Genomic DNA, 21968 nt, shown 5'->3' on the forward strand with positions numbered 1-21968 from the left:
CCCCTTTACCAACACCCCCCCCACACACCCGGGTTGCATCAGCCGCCGCCTCCCCACGTGCGCCTCTTACCGCGCCGCCGCCGCCGCCGTGCCGTCACCGCCGCCCCGCGATTGCCGTCCGTACAACCCGCGGCTCGGCGGTAGAACGGCGGGGAGGATCGGAACCAGGCAGCGCCGTAGCGCCGCGGTCCTCATCCCTCTAGCGAGGTCCGAGGCTGCAGCGGCGCCGGGACCGGGGCGGGAAGCGGGGCGAAGGGGAGGGCGGTGCTCGGTAGAGCACCGCCCTCCCCTTCGCCCCGCTTCCCGCCCCGGTCCCGGCGCTCAGTGCTTTTCGCTTCCGCTTGCCTGCAAGAAAACAAATCCCAATCACCCCCAAGCATCATCTCCGACCGGCAGAGAATCATTATCTCCCTTCCTCTCCCCCCGCTCGTAAACTCAAACATCCTCCCTTCCCCACCCCGCGACCCCAATAAACGGAGCCCAAAGCTTTTGCACATACTCAACGTTTATTAAAAATAGTATGAAATGGTCCCTGGGAGAAGTTACACGCTAGTAGAAGTCCCTTTTTTCTGTTTATTTCCCCCCCCCTCCCAACTCCACTGATTGTATGAGACAGGAGTTAAACAACATTCCCCTAGCCGTTTAAACAAATCTAGACGTGCGCGGGTAAAGCACAGATTTAACTTCTTCTATTCATATTTACAATACTTTACAAGCTATATTAAATAAATACGGGCTCTGCTACACTTCGGCGTCTTAAATATGTACAACATTATTTCTCGATCGGATTTTACTAGATAGAGGCGGGTCCTATGACAGCGGATGCGCTGACTGTAACAAGTATCCCTTGCGGTACGAGTTAGTAAGTACCGTCACCAACCGGCCCCCAAAATAACAATTCCTAGCCAATGCAAGATACGTGTGGTAAATAATTTAATCCGTTCTAACAAATTCAAGTCCTTAAATCTTAGTCTACAAGTAATTATCTGTACACCGATAACTTCAGGTTTTCCTCATGGTAACCAATGGAGTAAATAGTCGGCTGTTCTGGAAGCACAGTGCTCTGTAGCTGAGGGGAATGATACGTGATTAGTAAAAATAGTACTTCAATTAAACTCCTTTATTTAGTGATATGCTTAACTCGGTACTGGCTTTATCCATTTAATCTGAAGAATTTCAGCACCAAAAAAGAACAACGGTCACACAAGACGATCAGTGTAGACATATTTAGGCTTTCCTTTAGATACAATGTTTTCAAGTAACAGAATCCAAAGCTGTGCAACAAAGATTGATGAAGGGGAATAAATGCGAATCCTATTGGAAAGCCTGTTCTTGTGAATGGCAGCATTTATTCTATACACTATTTGCCAAAGAATGGAATGTATTCTCATTTCTTAAGCTACTTTTAATGTACACAAATTGGATTCAATTCAGGCCGGGCTGGTTTTTAAAAAATACGTATTTTACACCTCTCTACCAAGAAGGATCATGTCCTACAACGGGAGATGCATTCCCTGGGGAAGGTAGCTTGCCGCTCAACTGGCAGTATTGCCAAAACACCCTATGGGCCAAACGTGCCGCATGATCCATATTCCACCCAAGCACCTGGGCAAGCCCCATTCTCTCTCGGGGTCACTGACTTTAGGACTCAGATGAGTACATTGCAGGCCACCATGTAGAAAAGACAGCTATCTCACAAGTTTACACACAGTGGTTTTCAACCGCTCGGCTCTGAGCTATGAGATACTCAAATTTTGCCTGCCTGTCACGAACACCGCCATGACCGGAGGTACCAAACCTGGTCTAGCCATCTTCACAAGCAGCAGAGCTCCCCTTCTACTGCCCAAAACATCCTCCAGGTAAGGACCGCGTCACATCCACAGGTTCGCATAAAAAGCTGCCACTGCCCGTCCTCTGCCTGCTATGCAGTTACAGATAGCAGAAAAGGCTTCAGACGCAGAGGTATCAGTCTGGAATCCCTCACAAGCACTAGGACTAGATTTTGTTCAAAACATAAGAAGCCTATTCCAAAGTAATGTAGTGTTTGCATTGGTCCCACATCCTTGGAATCTGTCAAAAAGTAACATGGAAAAAGTATATGCAATTGCACAGGTAGCACGTTGGTGTAGTTACTAGAACCCTGCTCAGAAATCTGCAGTCACAGGAGTAGCTGCTCAGCTAAATGCTGAATCCCATATGTAACCAGAGTAATTAGGTGGGTATTTTGGATGCAGACCACTAGTCACCAACTTGCAAGTCCAAATCCCAAGTTTTCCACATGATAAAATGGTTTAAGAATCAAACAGCATCACACCTGGTTCAATGGTAAGAATCAAAGGGTATCACAACTGACAAGGGAAGAGATGCAAAGGTTGAAGAGGAGATGAGAAGTCCACCTGCACTAGGGAGTGAGACCCCAGACACGGTGCACATGTGGCCTTTTTCACTTCCAGGCTTACTAAATCATTTTAAAAGCGATACATTTCACATCTATTTACAGTATTACTGTGATACAATGCCCGATTGTGTAATATTGCAGAAATACATGATGCCAGTACTGATTGTCTTAGTATATACTCTGTCACAATAAGGCAGTACAGCTAGAAATTACTGAAAGCATCAAGCAAAGCTACTTGAACTGAGACACTGAAACTTTTCCCTTAAAGACTGGACAATATTCTGCTGATTAGGAGACGGTACTCTCCACAGGTAGTCATTCAGTTTATCCGAATCACTATACGCAGTCAGATACGGGGTAAGCGCATGTTTGCTGCTGGTGGACTTTGCAGGAGTACAAGTGACAGTTTTGCCGCAGAGCGTTTCAGAAGGAGCAGCGTCTGCTGTATGCAGTTTAGGATCCGAGTTCCTTGTTTGGTTCTGAGAGGTCTCCAAGTCAGATCCCTCATCTTCAGACTTTATTTCAACATAGTCATCATCATCCCCTTCTTCTTCAGTGTCTTTGAAATTAGAAAAATAGTTCTGAGTGGCCATCTGCGCCGTCAGAGGGGAGGGCCTGTTCACTCTCAGGACCTTTTGGGAATCCTGCAGGATCATATCTGAACAGTTTTCAGGGATCTGCTTTCTCGTATCAGGCCCCGTACATCCCAAAGCAATACCTGGTGTTTGATGGCTGTTGAACCGGAAGCTCCTATTCGAATGGAGCTTTTTCTTGTCTGTTTCATTAGGATACACGATTGCTTCTCCAGCCCTGTTGACCACAATTGAGGAAGATGACTGTGACCTGCTGTACACCTGTGGTTTTACATTGCTTACTCTTCTCCCAAGGGAGTTGTAGATGTGATCTTGGTGTAAATTTTCTTTGTTTGGTTGGCTTATAATGGCACTCCACCTCTGCACCGGAACATGCAAACGGTTAGAAATCTGAAGGGAAGGCACCGAGCCAGCTGATGGCAACTGCCTTGAATTGCTTTTTGTACCAGCTTCTGTATATGAGCTCTTGGGCTTTGGGTCTTGGGATTCAGGCCACGGAGAGAAGTCGGCCAGCTCACCGTTACTGTAGGTAGAATGCAAAAGCCAATCTTCTGCTCTTGAGCATTCACTGGCAGCCTGGGAACAGGGAGGAGATGCAGCCAGGGGTATGGAATACCACCCGGCTGATGGCTCCTGAGGGGTGGCCCAGGCTTCCTTTTGGACCTTAGGCGAACTTTCTCTAAAGACGATTTGGTCATAAAGCTGGGAATATTCAGCTATTCTGGCACCTAGGAAGGAGAGAGAATTAACTTAGCAGAGGCAAGCAATCCATTCAAACAAGTTGCATAAAAATTGAAAAGTCCCCAAACACTTTGTATTGGCCAAGTGAAAAGTTTTCAGCTGTGTCAGTATCTTCAGCCTCAACAAAGCAACATGAAACAATGGAGGCTGGAAGAGCCAGGCATTGCATTGCATTGAAAAAGGGAAGCATAAAATGTCTTGTAACAGTGAACAGTCATGTAAGATGCAATGTGGCACGCGGTTCAAATAATATGCTGCTTGTTTCATGTTAAAATGGAAAAGAACATTCTGAAAATGGCCTGGTAAATAAGATATTTAGGGACTTATTTATAAATATCACAAGAAGGCAAGAATGACACCAGCGCATGGAGCCCACTGGCTCCATGTCTCCAATTTGTTTCAATTAACTGTGGACAAAAATAGTTCCAAAGCTGTTGCATGTCCACAGCTTTACACATTCATTAGAAAGAGCAAGAAGATCAGCTCTTTCTTATCTGACCCCATTCCTTATGCTCGTAAGGGTGATGTGGATGGTACCTGAGCAAACCTACATGACTTGTTAGAAGGTGAACATACCTGAAAATACACCCTTTTAGTCAGACTCTGAAGAACACACTATTAAAGGAAATAATTGCTTTTCTGTAAAGAGGCCAATAGTACTTCAAGCATAAGTCCTATTTCCAGCCTAAGCTGAATGGGTCTTTTCTGACACTACCGCACTATTTATTCCTAATTTTATCAAAACACAACAAGAATTTATTGCGTTATAAAGGACTATTTATGTTACAAGCAGTCACAGAAAACTCATTTCAGTGGTAACACAGAAAATGCAATACTGATACTCAACTAGCAAGGTGGGGAAAATTCGTAATCTTCCAATTCAGTACACAACTTTCACTGAAAGTTACTAAAGAAATATTATCTGTATAGAAATATTTTTGACATACCAATAGCAGGACCACCTTGTTTCTTCTCCTCCAGAATGGCAGCAAGATCCTTGTGTTTCAGTTTTTGTTGTCTGCTAGCTGGCTGTTCCTGCTCTGGACTTTTAACTTTCAAAAGCTGGTTAGCCTTCTTAATTTTTTGACTGTACTGCCTTGCCATCATAAAAACCCTGTTCTTTGTTTTATCCACAGCAGCCAAGTCATTTTCCATGCCCTCTGTATGAGCATTGGACAGAACACTGTTGGCAGATTCGTACGGGCTATCTACAAAAGGCATCTCACTGGAGAAGGAAGATCTGTTCAGACTCATAAAAGAGTTCTTGCATGGCGTGGTGTCTTCGAGCCTGAGATTAGCCTCGCTGATGGTGGCAGCCCTGGGCTTCACAGTTTTAGGGAAAATAGGAGTTTCTGGCAGAGAGAGAGTAGACAGTGAGTACTCTACATCTCTACTCAGTTCAGGTGTACTACCAGCATGTAACCTTTCCTGCATATCATCTTTGCAAACAGGAAAGGCTGCAAGGAGACGGTCTCTTGTCTTTTCTTCATTCTTCTTGATGTAGTTCTCCAGGTCATTCCAAATCTCATCTACTTCCTCCGAGAGTTTATCTGCTGCAGATTTATGGGAGAGTGAATCTGAGTTGGAGGAGCTATCTACTAAGCTCAAATAGTCATTGTCGACCGGAACACGATGGTAAGGACTTTCATCTTCACTGAACTGGAGACTCTCTTCAGAAACAAACTGCCGTAGATTGTCACAACATGCAAAGTCTTTTTCCAGGCCTAGAAAGCTCCGCCTTTTAGAGCATTTTAAGGGGTCACATTTAAAATTCAATAGTGGTGTTTCTGGAAGCACTATCGTGTCATAGATATTGTCTTCAACGATCCTGAGCTCATCCAAACTTGAAGTAGGTGCTTCTCTGAGTAGTATCTCATCCCTACTAGCAAGGATGGAGGCCCTGTTTTGATTTGCTGTCCTCTTTCTGGAGGGTGAATCTAAGCTGCTTTTGTTTTCAGCCTCATAGAGAGAGTCTCTAGCAGATCTCTGGGGACCACGGTCTGTCTCCTCCCTTCTTGTCAAACCCATCAGCTTTAAGTCTTCGTAGCTTATATTATCATAAACATGTTCAATATCATCAAGGGTCAGCTCCTCTGAAGATTCGGGATACGCATTCATACTGCTCACCTCCTCTCTCTTCACTTCCCTTCGAGAACTGCGCTCCCCGATTTTATACCTTGCACTGGCTGGACACGTGTTACTTTCACCAGCACTACTGGCCCGCCTAACAATTTTGTGACGACTAGGGCTGGAAGTCTCATTTTGATGCGCTACCCCCAAGTGCCAGCTGCATGGACGCCCAGAACCTCTCCTTTCTCCACCGACAGCTGAACTAGCATTGGTTGTAGACACTGATGGTACAAACATCTGATAATCGTCTTCATCATCTTCATTCTCATAAGGTGGACGTCGGCTGGGAAACAATGCCTGCCTGATCTGATGGTCAGTCCAGATGTTTCTGACAGAGGTACTCCCTCCCAGGATATTCATGATTAGCGAGTTGCTCTGGGGTGTGCTGAATTGTCTAGGCAGCTGTGGCTGTCTAGATGCGCAGGAAAATGGAAGATCAGTATTCAACTGGGTTGACTCTTCATCTGAAGGGTCCTTGGAGCTCTGTGGAGATTTGAAATATGCAGGTAACATTAGCCTATCCCCTGCCATAATACAGTGACTCCCTCTGTTCACAGAACTGCCATCGCACCAGGGTGTCCCACAGCACGGAGTCAGGTGGAGGTGGGCAGGCTGAGCAGGCTCCTTGCTAGAGAGCCAAGGAGCCAAGGTGGCAATGCTGGACTACTTTGCTTCCTAATCCTTCCCACGGCTTCAGAGTTAACTCTTGGCATTTAATAACACCTTACTTCAAATGCAAGACACTGGCTCATGCTAACGCATGAGTAATTAAAGGCAAATTTGTTTGGCAGGGGTTAGATTAAACCTTTTATGCTAACTCTGCAGTTTCACAATTGGATTACGCTAATCTGACTCTGGGCTTGTGCCAAAAGTTTTGCTCTCTCCCCTTTCTTCTTGCCTGTAACCCCAGCAGAAAGGTATGTTATGCCCTCTAGCACATGCCACTGGAATTTCATTGTCTTTTTGGAGTAAGTTTTCATCCAGCTCTGCTAGCAGATCTAATTTACAGCAAGGCCACATACCTGCTAATGCTAACATGAAGGATGCTGTGTTGTTCCTGGCCAGAGGTTGGGAAAGAGAGCGAAAGATAATTCCTTTTGGCTTAAGTTAACACTAATTGGTTTGGTTGGTTGGGTTTTTTTCCCCTGCCCCAAATAAGAACAGTTTTTCCTCATATAGATGAATATTTCAATGATATGAATTAACACGACATAAACAGAAAATGACTTATCTGTCTATCTAGGAAAAACACAGATTTCTTTTATGTATCTATGATGCATAGCAAAATAGAAGTAAAAAAAAAAATATATATATACCTGCGTTTCACACTTGAGATTAACACTTCGCCGTTTTTCAACGTTTTCAGCAGCTTGACTATTAAGTCTTTTTCTTCCCCCTTTCGATTTCTGCAATGAGTTTTGCTGCACTCCCTGTAACTTAAAAGAAAAGAGCAAGGGAGGGGTAGTACAATCTACAGTTCTTTGTACAGTCTTGTTCAGAAGAATTACTAGCAGCTAGAACAGGCCAGGTATCCACACCAGGAGGACAAAATGCTCATGAACAACCAGAGCACTGCCACAGGAACGATTCAGAGCCTAGAAAATTTTCTTTACAATATAACCAATTAAATTAAATTAATCCACACAGCTTGTAAAAAGAGGTTGAAAGCAGAATCTGCCTATAAAAATATAGATGTAAAAGAATACATGGGAATTGGACGAGGGAAAGGGCTTAATTTCACAGCCAAAGTTGTAACAAAAGACGACAGTCACACAAAAATTCAATTTTCAAAGTTTGTTTTGGTTTTAAAATGAGGACGGAATAGTCTTGCTATCACTTGCAGCCTTGAAAACCAGAAAGAGGTCTAAACTAAAAAAATACGCTGTCATCCAACTTCCCAGAAAAAAACAACCAAAACCATAGAGAAGGCCAGAATGTTTTATGTTGAGCTGTGTTTAAATTACTCGGAGTGAATGGGACGCATGGTGGGAACGGAGAGAATCTGAGAAGGCATTGTTGCCACACCTAGGATTAAACAGTAAGCTACTATTACACATTTTTACAGTGGTATTCTTTTGCACTTACTCATTCTTTTGTAGTTATGTCAGGAAGAGGGAGAATTACAAGACACTGCACTACACTGATAGGAGATACTATTTTATCAAAGATTTACAAGGAAATACTATAATTTCGAAGAGGAAACGTGCAGTAAGCTTCAAAAATAATTTCAATAATAGGTTTTGGATAATTCACAAACTAAATGGACCACACAAGGACACGACCTCGGCATCAACTAAAGCAAACTGAAAAATCTACATTCTTTAATACAGTTGCATTTCAAAACTGGTGTTTTAGTCTTTCAGAAGTCCTACGCTTTTATGGGAACATCATGCAGAGTGGGCAAAACTACCACCTGTCGAATGCCTGTGCAACAGTCAGAGATAAAAGATTCTCATCTTCAGAAATCCTACTCACAACATCTCATATTATAAGTTCACGCGTTCCTATCTACTGCCAGCAGCTTGCAGGTCAAGCAACAGCACATCGCACGTGGCAGCGCCTGAATCTTAACTTCATACTCAAGTCCCTGCTTCAGACGCCCGCAGGCACTGTCTCTGCATGTGGCCTAAAAAAAGGTTTCTGTCATGGCATCAGCTGGAGAAGCAAGGAAAGGTCAGTTGTGCAGAACGGGTAAAAACAATAGCTTTCTGTTAAAACTAGGCTTGAGGACTGTAAATGGCTAAGTAAAATCCCTTTCAAGCAGTGGGGATTTAAGCTTCTGTATAGGGGCTAATTTTTACATCTTCTCTGTTAAAATGCAGAAGAATGTTGTGTGATGTCTAAATAAAAATATTTCTAAGGAGAAAGACTTACAAACACTTGTAACAGATTCCTACCTCCTTGCAGTTTTACAGATAATTTTAATCTCTCTGCCATCATCCCCAGGAAAAAAGGATTTTATTTTTTTTCCCCTCTTTTTCCTACCTGTTCAGACTCTTCTTCATCATCAGCATCAATCTGTTCCGTAGCAGAAGTCTGGAGATTTTCGTCTTGATCGCTGCTGTAGGCTGGCTCAATGGACTCTTGAAATTGGCTCTCCAGCCCACTGGGTTCCAAGGAAACTTTCTTCCTAGAATTCAGCAGGGCTTCATTTGATCCTAGTTTGGTGGCTTGAGATAACAGGGCCCCTTCAATAGCGATCCGCTTAAAAAAAAACACCACAAAACTTGGTTTAGAAGTTTATAGAGATTTTATATTTTAGCAAGGCACAGTTTTACATCAGCCTTATCGGCAATGTTTAAGCTACGTTCAGTTAGCTGCACTGAAATGAGATTTATAAAGAAATAAGTAAAACAATCATTATTTTTCCATAGAATATTTAGACCTGAAAAAAAATAATATGCAAAAACCCCCACCCCAATCATAGCTTCAGTGTTATGGCATCCCGGTGAAGTCATATCTAATTTACCCTGTTTGTAAATTTTCCACACACCTCCCACTTTAAATTCCATCCCAAATAAAAGCCTAGGGTCTAAAATTCAACATGACACTTTCAAACTGCACTGGGAACTTAATTACAAATACTTACAGAAAATGTAAAAATTAGAAATGTTCATTTCTATCTGCTTAAGGTGTATTGGCTCTGTTTGGTCATATATGATTTAAATATATGATACATATATCAGAATAAGCTGAAACTTTCCAGTGTTATTTAATAAATGCAAAGACATGCTCCAAAGAATAAACACTACCTTTATACACAGAACTTCTGTGATTATAGTGGTATTTTTAATTACCCTATAGTATTATAAAGTACGACCAATACATGGATCAGTCTTTTTTTATTAGAAATTCCTGAAATCATTAGCTGTATTTCTATTGCTTTCATTCCAATAATCTTATTGGAGATGCTAAACAACATCTATGGTTTTGTTTCCATTCTTAAAATCAACACAACCAAGAAGATGAAGATTCTACAGTAAATACTGTTATCTAAGTCATCTGAATGTGCTAAACCAAGAAATCTAAGAAATGGCTTACCTTCTGCATATCTGGACTTACGTCTGAAAAATGAAATACATACTTTGTCATAAATGACTAATCAAACTGCTGTCAGTCTATGCCCATTTTACTGCTACACTAATATCCCAATTATGAATTCCCAAAAGGAGGATTAAATACATCAGCAACTGAGCAAACAGACTATAGGGTCTCTGATAAGCATGAGACGGCTTGAGGTGCACCTGAGGTCCTGATTTTGCATCACTGGTATGATATGGGCAAGTACTCACAATGGCCAAGACTCTATGTGTTCAGTTACCAGCTGCTAGGGTGTTTACAGGACCAGAACCCAAATGTGGAAAACCAGATGTTAGATTTAAACACTAACGTTTTGTTTTCTTTGCATACTTCCTCCCCCCACACAATGTGTTCAGGGAAAGTTATAGGAGAAAAGGATCCATCTTTACTTGTTCTACAAAGTACAGAGGGGGTGGGTCAATAAACAGTAGACAAAGCAGCTCACCGTTTGACTTCAAAACTTTATGGACTCTCGATGAGGGTTCTGAAAAAGACAACATGTTTAAGCACTCCAGTGTCCCAAAGAAAGTTATGGGTACCTTGGCCAACTTTTTACAGTACAGAGACCAAAATTCAAGCTTCTGAGCCCATGCAGGGAAGCCAGATTTTCATTTCTTAATCACCCAATCTCCTCAGAAAAAAGTATTTGTTGAAGTGTCAAACGTACAGCTGTTACCAAAAACCATACATGTTTCTCAATGCAATAAAAGCTGCCCTCCATACAATAAGCTACACATAAATTTTCATCCCATGTTAAGATTCCTGCTTTCATAAGACTTGCTCATCTCTGCTATTGCTCTAAGCTGCTGGAGGTAACCTATCAGAAATAAGTATGAGGTATCAACAGCTTAGTAAGGCTTTAAAAGTATAAGTAGCTGAACGTTACATAGGAGGCCAATTGATTGGTATTTTGTATTACTCCTTTTACAGGCAAAGCAGCACCAATGCAATCCTTCACCTCAGAAACAAAGGAAGATGCCTCAAAAGTAATTAAAAATCTGATTATTTTTCAGACACCAATGCTGCTGTACGATAAATCACTACATCAATACTCTTATGAACCCTAAGTCATTTCCCAATACACAATGTTACACACTCCAAATTGGAAAGGTCTTTAAGTAGCTGAAGAGGGGAACACAGTGACTGCAGTATGAAGTCACCCAAATACACTGACATTTGTAGTGGCTTCAAGAAGAAACTAACAGTAATTATGGCTGTATGTCTGAGCTGGGAGAAAAAAACCCCACAAAAGTCAGCATAACCACGTCTCAAATCTCTATTATCTATAAGGCAGACATTACACTAAGCAAAGATAGTCATCATGCTTTGAAATAACAAACCTATCACAATCAGGATGGAATCACTTCTGAGACAGTAATTACTTGGAGTGGGGGGAAAAATGTCAGATTTAAATAATGTGACTGGCTTTCCTGCATATGCATTCTTTTAGCCATTAGAAAGTAACACTGTTCTTTATGCATCCATCATTAGGAATGTATATCCATGAAATTAAATGCAAACAGTGGATAAAAAAATAAGTTACACAAACAACAAATGGTTAATAAGATACTCTACCCGTATCTGAGAGTTACTGTGCTGTGTTAAATCTGCATGGAGTACAGGCTGCAGACCAATTCTAAGTGCCCAGCCTCACCCAACCCTAAACAGCTCTGTTTTTCTTCTTGTCATCTTGGTGGTTTATTCACCTGATTTCCTTCTCACTCTGTGAGGAACACTGCCTTCTTTAGGCTGGTACGATGACTTCATTTCTCCCTCCGGGCTATAGTGGAAGCCTGGGTGATCTGTGGAACAAGTAGAGGCACAAGAAATAAGAGAGTGACAAGGGTGTCACTTCACACGGAAGGCAGTGCCATCATCCCTTTGTGAATGACAAAGTGGCACTTCATCAGAGCCTGAAGCAACCCAAGCAGGGTGGTGTGCTGCTGTAGGGTAGCTGTAACCACCCAGCCATGGAAATGCTTTGCTCATTTAGCTGTGCCTTGCTCCAGATGGCTAACCCAGCAACATTTATGCACCGTCATCATGTCTGTTTGCCAGTTTCTCAGTCAGAGCCTTCCTGACCAATACAACTACCTAAGTAAATAACAACCCTGCTTTACTCCAAGACTTCCTCAGTATTTATATCATAGGACTACTGTTCTCATTTCCCTACACTCCTAAGGATCCCTGGCAACATGAAGAGCTAACGCAGCTTGCACCAGCAGAAGATGCAGCAGCCCGGACAGTGCGGATGGGACTGCACTCAGAGCGCAGACAGCAGCACCCAACACGTTCTCTAGCCCTGACTCCTGGGACACACACAGGCAAACTCTTCAGACACAAGCACAAGCCTGCTGGGTCCCAGCATGGACTTTTTTGGGGGCTGTTCTGCGGGTGCAGTTGCTTTCTGCCGTAGCCAGGAGAGCAGCTGCTGTGCTAACTGGACTGCAAGGTGATGGAGGACGCCTGGAGCAGCCAGCCTCGCTGCTGCTGCTGCTGCAGGGGTGCTGGGCTTCCTCATTTCCCTTCCAGAGAGGCCGTGCACAGTGCGGTGAGCAGCTGGCAGCTTCCCTCGCTGTCCTCCCGCTGCAGCTTTGCTGGCACAAATAAGCCATAATACTGCTACATACTTCAAGCTGCATTTGCTTATTGCTAGCCCTTTGGTGTGTCCTAGCCAGAAGGAGCTTAGGCTACAAAACAGGAAAAATCATGTGTTTAGTCAGCACGGAAGAAGCAAAAGAGAGTGGCCACAGTTTACAGAAAGTCTAATCTGCCTCTTCCTTGCTCATCATCCAACAGAACTTGTTGGTTGCAGATCAGTCAGCCCAGTCCCTACAGAGCTCCACAGGATCTGCACCCAATTTCATTTTTTCCAGCAATGTCATAACTTAAGGAACATAAGCCCAGCCTTCTTCCACCTCAGATGAAAGCAATAGTTACAGCCAAACTTTTGAGGATGGTTTTATTATTTTTTAAAAATGAAAAAGAACCAACTTACGTATGGCATCCATTTCCAGAATTGCCTGTTTGGCCTGAAAGAGAAAAAAACAAAAAATGAAAAAGTTAAACTGTAAGTAGAAGGACAAATTGCGTTGCATATTACAGAGTTTATATGCAAACAAAAGCAAGCTTAATTTTTAAACTAATAAATATAGTTAGCAGCGTTATTTTCTGTCTTTCTCTGTGTGCTGGGCATGTTATATATGCAAAGAACTACTTGGCTGGCAGGAGCTTAGCAGAGCTTATCTTCAGGGCTTCACACAAACCCCTGTTGTTCACTGCACCCGGGAGCTCTGCGCTGCGTGCCTACCTCCCCTCCTGGGAGCGCAAGGGGAGGCGCGTGTACCTACGGCACAACTGGTGAGAGATATTTCTGGAGAATGTAGTGATGGCACATTTGACCACAAAAACTACTTTGGCTTCAAAGACAGGGGTTGTGCTGTGCTGAGATCATGCTGTACATGCTGGGTCTCCTCCATGGGGCCAAAAATCTCTGGAGATCTCTCTACAAGTCCCAGAATTTAAAGCCATTGATATGCCTCTCCATACTGCTGGGATGGGCACAAAACTGGCCCTTGTATCTGGGAATCACAAGCTTTTTGTGATTCACAGAACATTTCCTCCCTAAAAATCAAATAGTTTTAACTCCTTAATTATTTTTCAATTCTGAAGTTGTTGGCACAGAAAACACTGTCAACCTTGCTTCCTTTAACAGTTTCCTTGGGGAACAGCTATTAAGAAAATAACCATCATTTGGTTTAAGTAAGATTGAACCAGGATAAAAAGCATCTCATGACATGATTGCTTAAAATTTGTCAGTTTTTTTAATAGGAAAAACAGTCTGAATGTTTTCTCACACATATTAGCTAATAAGTACAAAAAACTAAAATAAAATAGCCTACCTAACCTGCTTGCCCTTCTACAGGTGCAGTTCAGTAATTTTCCACCAGGTGTCACACGTGGACTACTAGTAAATACTCTGAAATCCCGACAGAGAGAAGTCTCATAGCTAGTGAGTACTGGTTTGTCCAAAAAAAAAAAAAAACGTGCAGACAACCTCAGAGATTTATTTGGTTACACTTTTTGTTTCTCAAATTAAACTATTTCTATGAGCAGAAATATTTTTGGTACACTTTTTTTCACAGATAGAAAAATATCCAATAAGTAGTAAGCAAAAATCTTGACAGAAAAGCTGAGATCATGCTGTAGCATTTCTTTTTACAACCTAATAAACTGCAAGGAGTATTTACATTGTAAGCTTGGACACTAGCATTAACATTGTATCTTTGATAAACTCTGTCAACAAAAAGATAAGAGGAGAATTAGTAATAACAACTGCTAGGGCTTTTTTGTCCCATAATTCTCTTTTTGTTGAAAATGAGAGTTAGTACAGCACTGTGTATGCCAGGTCATAGGTAACATTTTTTGAGCCATTATAGCATAAAACTCAGTGGAAAAAAAAAAAAGCCAGGGAAACTGATCAGTGAAACTAATACTGAAAAAAATCCACAACCCAGAAGTAAAACTCAGTGGGGGGGAAAAAAAAAATCAGAAAAAAAATCCTGCTTCCACACAAGAGTCAGTGGCTGCTGTGTCACGGCAAGAGTTAGCTAGGGTTAACAACCCTTGAGAGGTGCAATATGTTACAGTGGGAAACATCACCTGGAGCTCTAAGACAGGATTTCATAAATAAAGGACGAGGTTTCCCTACTCCTAGACATTACAGCTATGAATATCATAGAACTATAGAATGGTTTGGGTTGGAAGGAACCTCAAAGATCATCTTGTTCCAACCCCTCTGCCATGGGCAGGGACACCCTCCACTAGAGCAGGCTGCCCAAAGCCTCACCCAACCTGGCCTTGAACACTGCCAGGGATGGGGCATCCACAACCTCTCTGGGCAGCCTGTTCCAGTGCCTCACCCCTCTAACAGTAAAGAATTTCTTCCTTATATCTAATCTAAAGCCACCCTCTTTTCGTTTAAAACCATTACCCCTTGTCCTGTCACTCCATGCCCTTGTAAACAGTCCCTCTCCAGGTTTCTTGTAGGTAGATATGATATCAGGGCCTCATTTTCTCTGGCATAAAGCTTGCTAGCTATCTCACCAAAAAGGGCTCAGACATCCCAGCTAAGGATGCAGGGTTCAGCATGGGTGTGTGTATTTGTAAAGTGAAGTGTGCACTGCTAATGACTTCACTGCTATGATATCTAACCAAGACAGATTAAACTTAGCTTGGTAACGTGTACGCATGGTGCAATTAGCACTCCTCGGAGTTGTGCAGACAGGCAGTATCAAGCCAAGGTACGCTCTTACAGCAGAGCTTACTGACATTGCATCTCTGTTACTCATGTCTTAGCAGGCAAATCCTAATGTGGACAGCAATGCTGCTAACCCAGTTAAATTCTTCTACTCCTGTACCGAGCTCAGTAGCTGTGTTTAGTAGAACTTTCCCATTAATTTTGAGGAACTTTGAAAGACACAAGAACACAACATCATAATCTCCTGGAGTCTAAACTTTCTGTAAATTGCCATCCGTCTTGCAGCTAACTAGATTGCTTTAAGTTAAATGCATGTACAAGGAGGCAGTGGTTTGGGTTGGGTTTTTTTTGTTGCTGTTGGTTTTTTTAATGTTTACCTTGGCAGGAATTTTAGCAGGATGATTTTCTAGAATTAACCGCTTCAGGTGAAGAATCCAAAGACGCTTGTCTTGCTGTGACTTTGCCTGATGAAAAAAATAATAGTAAAATTGTAGCACCATAAGAAAATGCATTACTGCACTATGCAGGCTCAGGAACAGCACGCAGTCATTAGTCAGGTTACCCAGTAGGCAGGGAGGCTTCTGTCATACCTGGACAGTATGCTGCATCTTGGGATTTTTGTAGTGGAAGACGCTAAAGCTAAGTGGTTCCTTTGGTATTACTTCAACAAGCATTAGATTCCCACACTGTAACAAAGAGAGGCAACGGTGTGAGTCATGGAGGAGTTTCGAGGAGACCCAGAGTCAGCACATGACCAATCTGCTCTCCAACATACCAGTATATGAGCTTTGTATGCAAACATCTCATCTCTCTTTTTTGTAATTAGCAGCAGCTTGTCAAAGAGGAACAACGTGCGCTCATTTTTGGCTCGCTGAATGCGAAATGTTCCTTCTAACACCAGCTCCCCGTAACTTGTGAGGTCTGGCCCTTTCCAGTTAGTGAGCAAACTCTGTATCTCCTGCAACAGATCAAAGAAGAACAACCAATGCTCATTTCAGAGATCTTACTTAAATAAAGACTCAAACAAAAACTGCTGACACCATTCCCACTCTCCTATAGGAAGTTCAGCATCCGACAGGGTAAAGTCACCATAGACCGGTACTGAGGTTGCTAGGTTATGTGCAACACTGCAGCCAGGAGCTTGGAGGCCCATTGCCAAGCCCAGACTAAAACATGCCCTCCTGAGTGCTGGTTACCTCTGCGTGGATCTGGCGAAAAGCCCTGAGGTCCCCAGGGCAGCCTGTGGCAAAAGAGCACAACCCCGTGTCCCTGGCCTTGCAGAGATGGAGAATGGTCTGTAGTTCAATCATCAGTCTCTCCCATGCCTGCTCCTCTCTTTTCCCTAACCAATCTCTCTCACCCTGTGTATCCTCCTGAAGTTGTGTAGTCCCCACTGGATGAATTATAATGCCATCTCTATGTCCTGTAGGCACCTCTGTGAGGTATCCAGATTGAAGAGATGTTTCTCAGAAGACTAGAGGACCAGAAGTGGTCAAGTGATCATTTGAAATGCCAAGATTTATTTGTATTTTTAATGATTTGTATACCTACCATAGGTATTCCTCACCTTATTTATTACTAAAAAAAAAAAAGGGGGGGGGGGGCTAGAGAAACATCTAAGAACATCTTCACAAGTCTGTGCTGCTTAGCGATGGCTACTCTTGTTTCCTTCAGTTGCTTGTTTTTTTCTGTCAGTAGCAATGACATAGCACTTAAGAATGCTACAGGAAATTGTAAGAGCCGACTAAACCTTAAGCAGGGAAATCTTAAAATGTCCATCGGACTTTAATCCTGGCACCATTAGCAAAGCAGGGACAGATTTCCTCATCCTAGGCTGGTCTCTCTAGGACATTACATTAATACACCATTCAGCTAGAAAACATCTCAGTGCATTTGACACACAAGGTGGCCTAGAACATTCACAGGAAGAAAACCCAAAAGCAGCATATTTTGGACTATAAACAAGACTGTTATAAAAACAAAATTAAATGTAACAAATGAAAAAAAAAATGCATTTTATCAGGTCTCTCTAGGAACTTGTAAATAAGTCAGGGTACAGCACAGGGATCATGTCCACCACTGTTGAGGGAGACTCTGCACAGGAACTGCTGTCGCAGTACTTGCAGCATTACAGATGGAATGGCAGTGTGATAGCCCACAGAAGACCTATCCTTATGGCCGCAGAAGCAGATTTTACTTTTTAAAAGGGTAAGTATGAACGTAAACATTTTCTACCACTCCATACATTTGCCAGCTGAGCTCAAAAACATGCCCCCTCACACTTTTCCAAAAGCATTTAATCCCCTTTATAACCAAATATTACTGGTTATCATTACTCAGATTTATAGCAAACTGTTGGTAAGTTATCAGCATGTATTTCCAGCAACATGTGGCAAAAGGTTACACTGCTGCAGGCAAGACATTATCAAATGCAATCCTATTCTTCCTACACGAACAACAACAAAAAAAAAAACCCAACCACAAAAATGAGGGCAAATAAGTATCATTTATGTTAAAAAGAAAAAAGGGACAAAGAATAACATGACATAGATTTCTGGAATGGTATAAGCCTATTACTCCCTTTTATAAACTAAAAAATCCCCCCAAATATCTTAAAGCAATATAAATACTGCTGATGAAACGTAACGTAAAATTGTGATTCACTGGGAAGTTTGAAATAGAGTGACCGTTCTGTAAACTATCAATGAAATAGCTTGCTCTTGATGCCAAAAGTTACTCAGGGCGTAGCTTTTGTTTTCTCCTCAAAAATTCTTAATTTGAAGCAAAGTTAACCTTTTTCTAAGTATCATATTTCTAGGTTTATACTTTTCACAAAGCAACTGATAATGAGTCTTCAAAAGCCCAAGAGGAAAGTACTTAAACAAGAAGCAGCACAAGAAATGCCTCAAAACAAAATTAATCAGCACGAAGGGGAGAAATCGGAAACCACAGGATTTCTGAACAAAGCCATGCCCTAGGGTTGTACAGCAGTGCTGTACAATTGAGGGAAAGGAAGAAAGAAAAGTTATCTTAAGTTCCGTATTACTGCAAAATAAATGCTTTACAGGATGCTGCTTGTAGGGCAGAGATGTCTGAGATTTTACTGCAGCAGCTATCGCCACGGTCTCTAAGATCAAACAGCCACAGGCATACTCAACAGGAGTCTAAATTATGACTGAAAGATTAAAAGAAAAGATAAACTAAAAAATGTTAATGGCATATATATTGACAAAAACAGCTCACAAACACCCATAAAATCTCTTCAAGAACTCACTTGGAGCCTGATGGCATGTTCATGTTTCCTCTTCATGTCATTTATATGCCATGCCACTCTCTGCATCGTATCTATGGCATCCAGCACCACATCATAGCCCTCTGTGTCCTTGTCAAGGTGGTTTTCTATTTCCTAAGATGGGGAACAAAAAGTCCTGTTATTTCCAAATTAATTTTCCCAGCCGAACACAATGCTATGTTTTTATCTGTACTATTTAGTCTTTGCACTGCAATCACCCAAATGCAACATTCCTGCCTTTGTTACTATTGCATGTTGTTATCAATTTGATTAACACAAGATGACTAACAAAGCCAAGCCTTTACGGTCAGTTTAGCAGCGACTATACTTGCAGCAGCTGATGCGAGCAGAGAGGCACAGAAAGAGAGCGCAGCACGCTGACAGGAGACCCTTTCAGACAGCGTCTAATGGCTTTCTTAAAACGCAGAACGTATCTACGCGCTTACAAAACCCTGATGGAATTACACTAGGCATTACTTTACAGTTGGAGAGCAGAAAAACACCAGACATTTTAAATAAGGATCAGTGTCTTTACACTTCACTAAAACATGACTCTCTAATAGGAAACATATGTGGAAAATGTTAACAATAAAGCAGAAATTTCCAAAACTTGCTTAATTCACTGAATACAGAAAGAGTTCCCACTTCCTCAGTCATTCCTCTCCACAAAATTCTTACCAATCGGGGTGTTTATACATATTTAATCCTTCTTTCAACCACCCCCAGCATTGCAACATGTGGAAAAATGCTGGTTTTCATTGGAACAATAAATTTGTGTACAGAAGTGTTCAATCATGTCAAGAATCTTCCAAACAACTTCAGAATTACAGACCAGTTTAAAAAGGAAAAACAAAAAAGCAGCTAATCATTTGGATGCACAGACTGATTCATTACATCTAAAACAATTACCACAAATTTCCCACTCCAAATATACGCATATGCTGTGAAATGATGAAGACAGAAAGAGTCTCCACATGTAGAAATCAACCCCAAAAGAAAAAGCATCAAAAGAAATGCAGAACCTTTCTAACCATCAAGCCTTGTATCAGAGGCAGGAACTTTTGACGCGCAGCAGCCCTAAACAAAATGCATTTCTAATGGGTGCTTACGTGCAAAAGCAGGTGGTACTTCAGGATGCGCTGGACAGGTTTCAAGAGATAGGAGCCCAGGGGCAGAGAATGCTGCAGAGCTTCTTGCCGTTCTCTGAAGAACTTGGCCAGCATCTTGTTCCTCATGCACTCCGTCAACACAGCCACTGACCTGGAAACACCAATACATAGCTTTAAGACACATTGTCTCCGTAAGTCTGTAGGTGAAGTCAAGAATTGTTTCTTTCTTCCCTCGTAAAAGGGGGCAGCAGGTTCCTAATCCAATCACTGTTGGGTTTTGTTGTTTGTTTGTGGGGTTTTTTTAAGTTATGTTGTGAATTCAGTTATATTTTCCTGTGACATATAGTCATCTCTTTTACTGGGCATCACATATTTGGAGCAATGCAGAATAAGACCATCATTTTCTAAAGGACAATAATAGCAATGAAAGACAAGAAGAGTCAAAATAAAATTTCAGATGAGGGGTTTTTTAAATTTATTTTAAGATAAGAAAAAAAGGTAAACTCCTCGATTCTCCCTCCAGTTTGGAAGGGAGGAAAGGCACATTTTTTTTTTGTATAGACTGTAACTTGCATTACATAAACAGGCAAAAGGACAAATGCTAAAAGGGAACCCAGTATTCCTACCTTGGGTAGTTGGTGCAGTACTGCGTATATATGTGGAAATCTTCACTCTGCATGGGGAGGAAAGATTTATGTGTATTCAGATTTTTGTCAACCTCACAGCTAACACATGTGCAAGATAAAGATTATGACATCAAGACAATGCCTCCTCTAATTCCTGATCAATGAATTCACGGTGATGGTCCTAACACTACCATAGACCTACTAACGGAATTTCATCTTTCCTTTTTTGGAGATTTTTTCCTTTACTTGAAGGGAAAAACCAAGAAACCCTATGCAGAGATAAAAGCAAGCAGCTTTGCAACAGAGCCTCCAAGGTCCTTTATGACAATCCATGAATCTTAAACCTCCCAAAAACACAAAACCCCACAAAAACTACAAAAAACCCCAAACCAAATCCCCAAACCCAACCAAACACCAACACCCCCACATCCCCTCAAACAACTGGCTTGCACATATCTAGTTTTGTGTGTGCTAAAGCACACACACGCTTACTGGGAGAAGTAAGTGTTGCAGGGTATGTTCAGTGTGCAATATTCAAACAACTATAAATACTTTCACATTTGAGCACAGTCTAAGCGTGAAAATTAGAAGCCATAAAAGTGATTTTATTTTTTTTTTAAAGTAAATTATGACTCTGTGAAAGCAGACAGTTATTACTCAAACAAGTCGTAACTAGATTTAGGTGGGTTTCCGCACTTGCCTGTCACAGTGAAATTACCCACGCTTAACGCTGACAAGCTTCTTGGAGCAAAAGCCTGAGTTTCATTTCTTTCCTCCTTGGCCTAAGATTTTTTTCCTTAATTATCATAATTTAATTCTATGCAAGAACAGGTTTCCAGAAACCGTACTTTAAATTTACATCTGCCTATCAACTTCTATCCCAAATAACGTGCCACTTCTGCAGCTTGCTGGAGTCCTAAAGCCTAAGCAAGCACTGCAGAACTGCAAAGTGCTCCTAAAATAAATTACTTTTTCTTTCTTGAGACCTAGACCAATAAAAAGCAATCCTCTGGCAGCAAACAAGACCCCAGTTTCCACTCAAAGCATCTCCAGAACAGACTCTGGCATTCTGCAGCACAAGAGCTCTGCGCTGCGAGGGGCAGTCCCCCCGGGGGTAGTCGCTGGTGAATGATGAGACCAAGTATCTGCCTTCACGGAATGCAACAGTGCTCTGAGGAGCAACATCACTTGGGGAGAGGGCTGATGCAGGCTGTGGCTTTTGTTTCTTATTGTTGGGGTTGGGGTTTTTTGGCTATTCATCAGGAAGAGCCAGCTCAGGCAGTACCCTTCCCCATTTCCAACAGCAGTGCTCCCTTCCCCCTCCGGCATGCGTAAAGCAGATGGTGCCATTCATTTTTCCAGTGAGTAGTGATTCATACTTTAGACAGTGACCCTGTATAAAGTAAGGTACTACTATACACGAGTACAAGTCACTGCAATTCATTCCAGTATTTCTTGCTGGATTTTGGTATTAACTGTTCGGAAAAAATAACTCAAACTTCTAATAAATGTTTCTCTAGGGGACCACGATCCCCATTTACTCACTAGTGGGCTGTAAGCTTGTTAAACTGCTCTTCACTTAGAAACCAACCAACCAAATGTAGTCTTGATAGAAATACAGTTAAATGATTTAGCCCGGTTTTTCACGTTTGGACTTATTTGCTGTCGCAGTTAGTTTTTACAGTGGTGTACATACGCCCCGTGTCCACACTCAGAGTCAGCGAGCTTGTGTCATAGCC

At 42.0% G+C, this 21968-nt stretch overlaps 2 protein-coding genes across 3 annotated transcripts in view; both read right to left on the reverse strand.

Annotated features, from left to right (window-relative positions):
* MTHFD1L (methylenetetrahydrofolate dehydrogenase (NADP+ dependent) 1 like) overlaps positions 1–263 on the reverse strand; it is a 158315-nt gene extending 158052 nt beyond the window's left edge. Inside the window, exon 1 of the mRNA XM_075748402.1 lies at positions 71–263. Within this exon, the coding sequence (XP_075604517.1) occupies positions 71–195 (125 nt within the window). The 5' untranslated portion in view covers positions 196–263. The remainder of the gene's footprint in view (positions 1–70) is intronic.
* A 224-nt stretch (positions 264–487) lies between these two features.
* The window catches only part of PLEKHG1 (pleckstrin homology and RhoGEF domain containing G1), a 136045-nt gene continuing 114564 nt past the window's right edge, over positions 488–21968 (reverse strand). For both annotated transcript variants that reach the window (XM_075748417.1, XM_075748416.1), the window contains 14 exons: positions 20230–20276; positions 19604–19754; positions 18477–18608; positions 15978–16160; positions 15793–15888; positions 15580–15666; positions 12941–12974; positions 11649–11744; positions 10388–10426; positions 9904–9926; positions 8848–9066; positions 7179–7292; positions 4680–6345; positions 488–3719 (listed from right to left, as the gene is read on the reverse strand). In XM_075748417.1, coding sequence (XP_075604532.1) covers positions 2620–3719; positions 4680–6345; positions 7179–7292; positions 8848–9066; positions 9904–9926; positions 10388–10426; positions 11649–11744; positions 12941–12974; positions 15580–15666; positions 15793–15888; positions 15978–16160; positions 18477–18608; positions 19604–19754; positions 20230–20276 — 3987 coding nt within the window. In that variant the 3' untranslated portion in view covers positions 488–2619. The remainder of the gene's footprint in view (positions 3720–4679; positions 6346–7178; positions 7293–8847; positions 9067–9903; positions 9927–10387; positions 10427–11648; positions 11745–12940; positions 12975–15579; positions 15667–15792; positions 15889–15977; positions 16161–18476; positions 18609–19603; positions 19755–20229; positions 20277–21968) is intronic.

Source organism: Balearica regulorum, chromosome 3 (genome assembly GCF_011004875.1).
Source record: "Balearica regulorum gibbericeps isolate bBalReg1 chromosome 3, bBalReg1.pri, whole genome shotgun sequence".
Classification (NCBI taxonomy): domain Eukaryota; kingdom Metazoa; phylum Chordata; class Aves; order Gruiformes; family Gruidae; genus Balearica; species Balearica regulorum.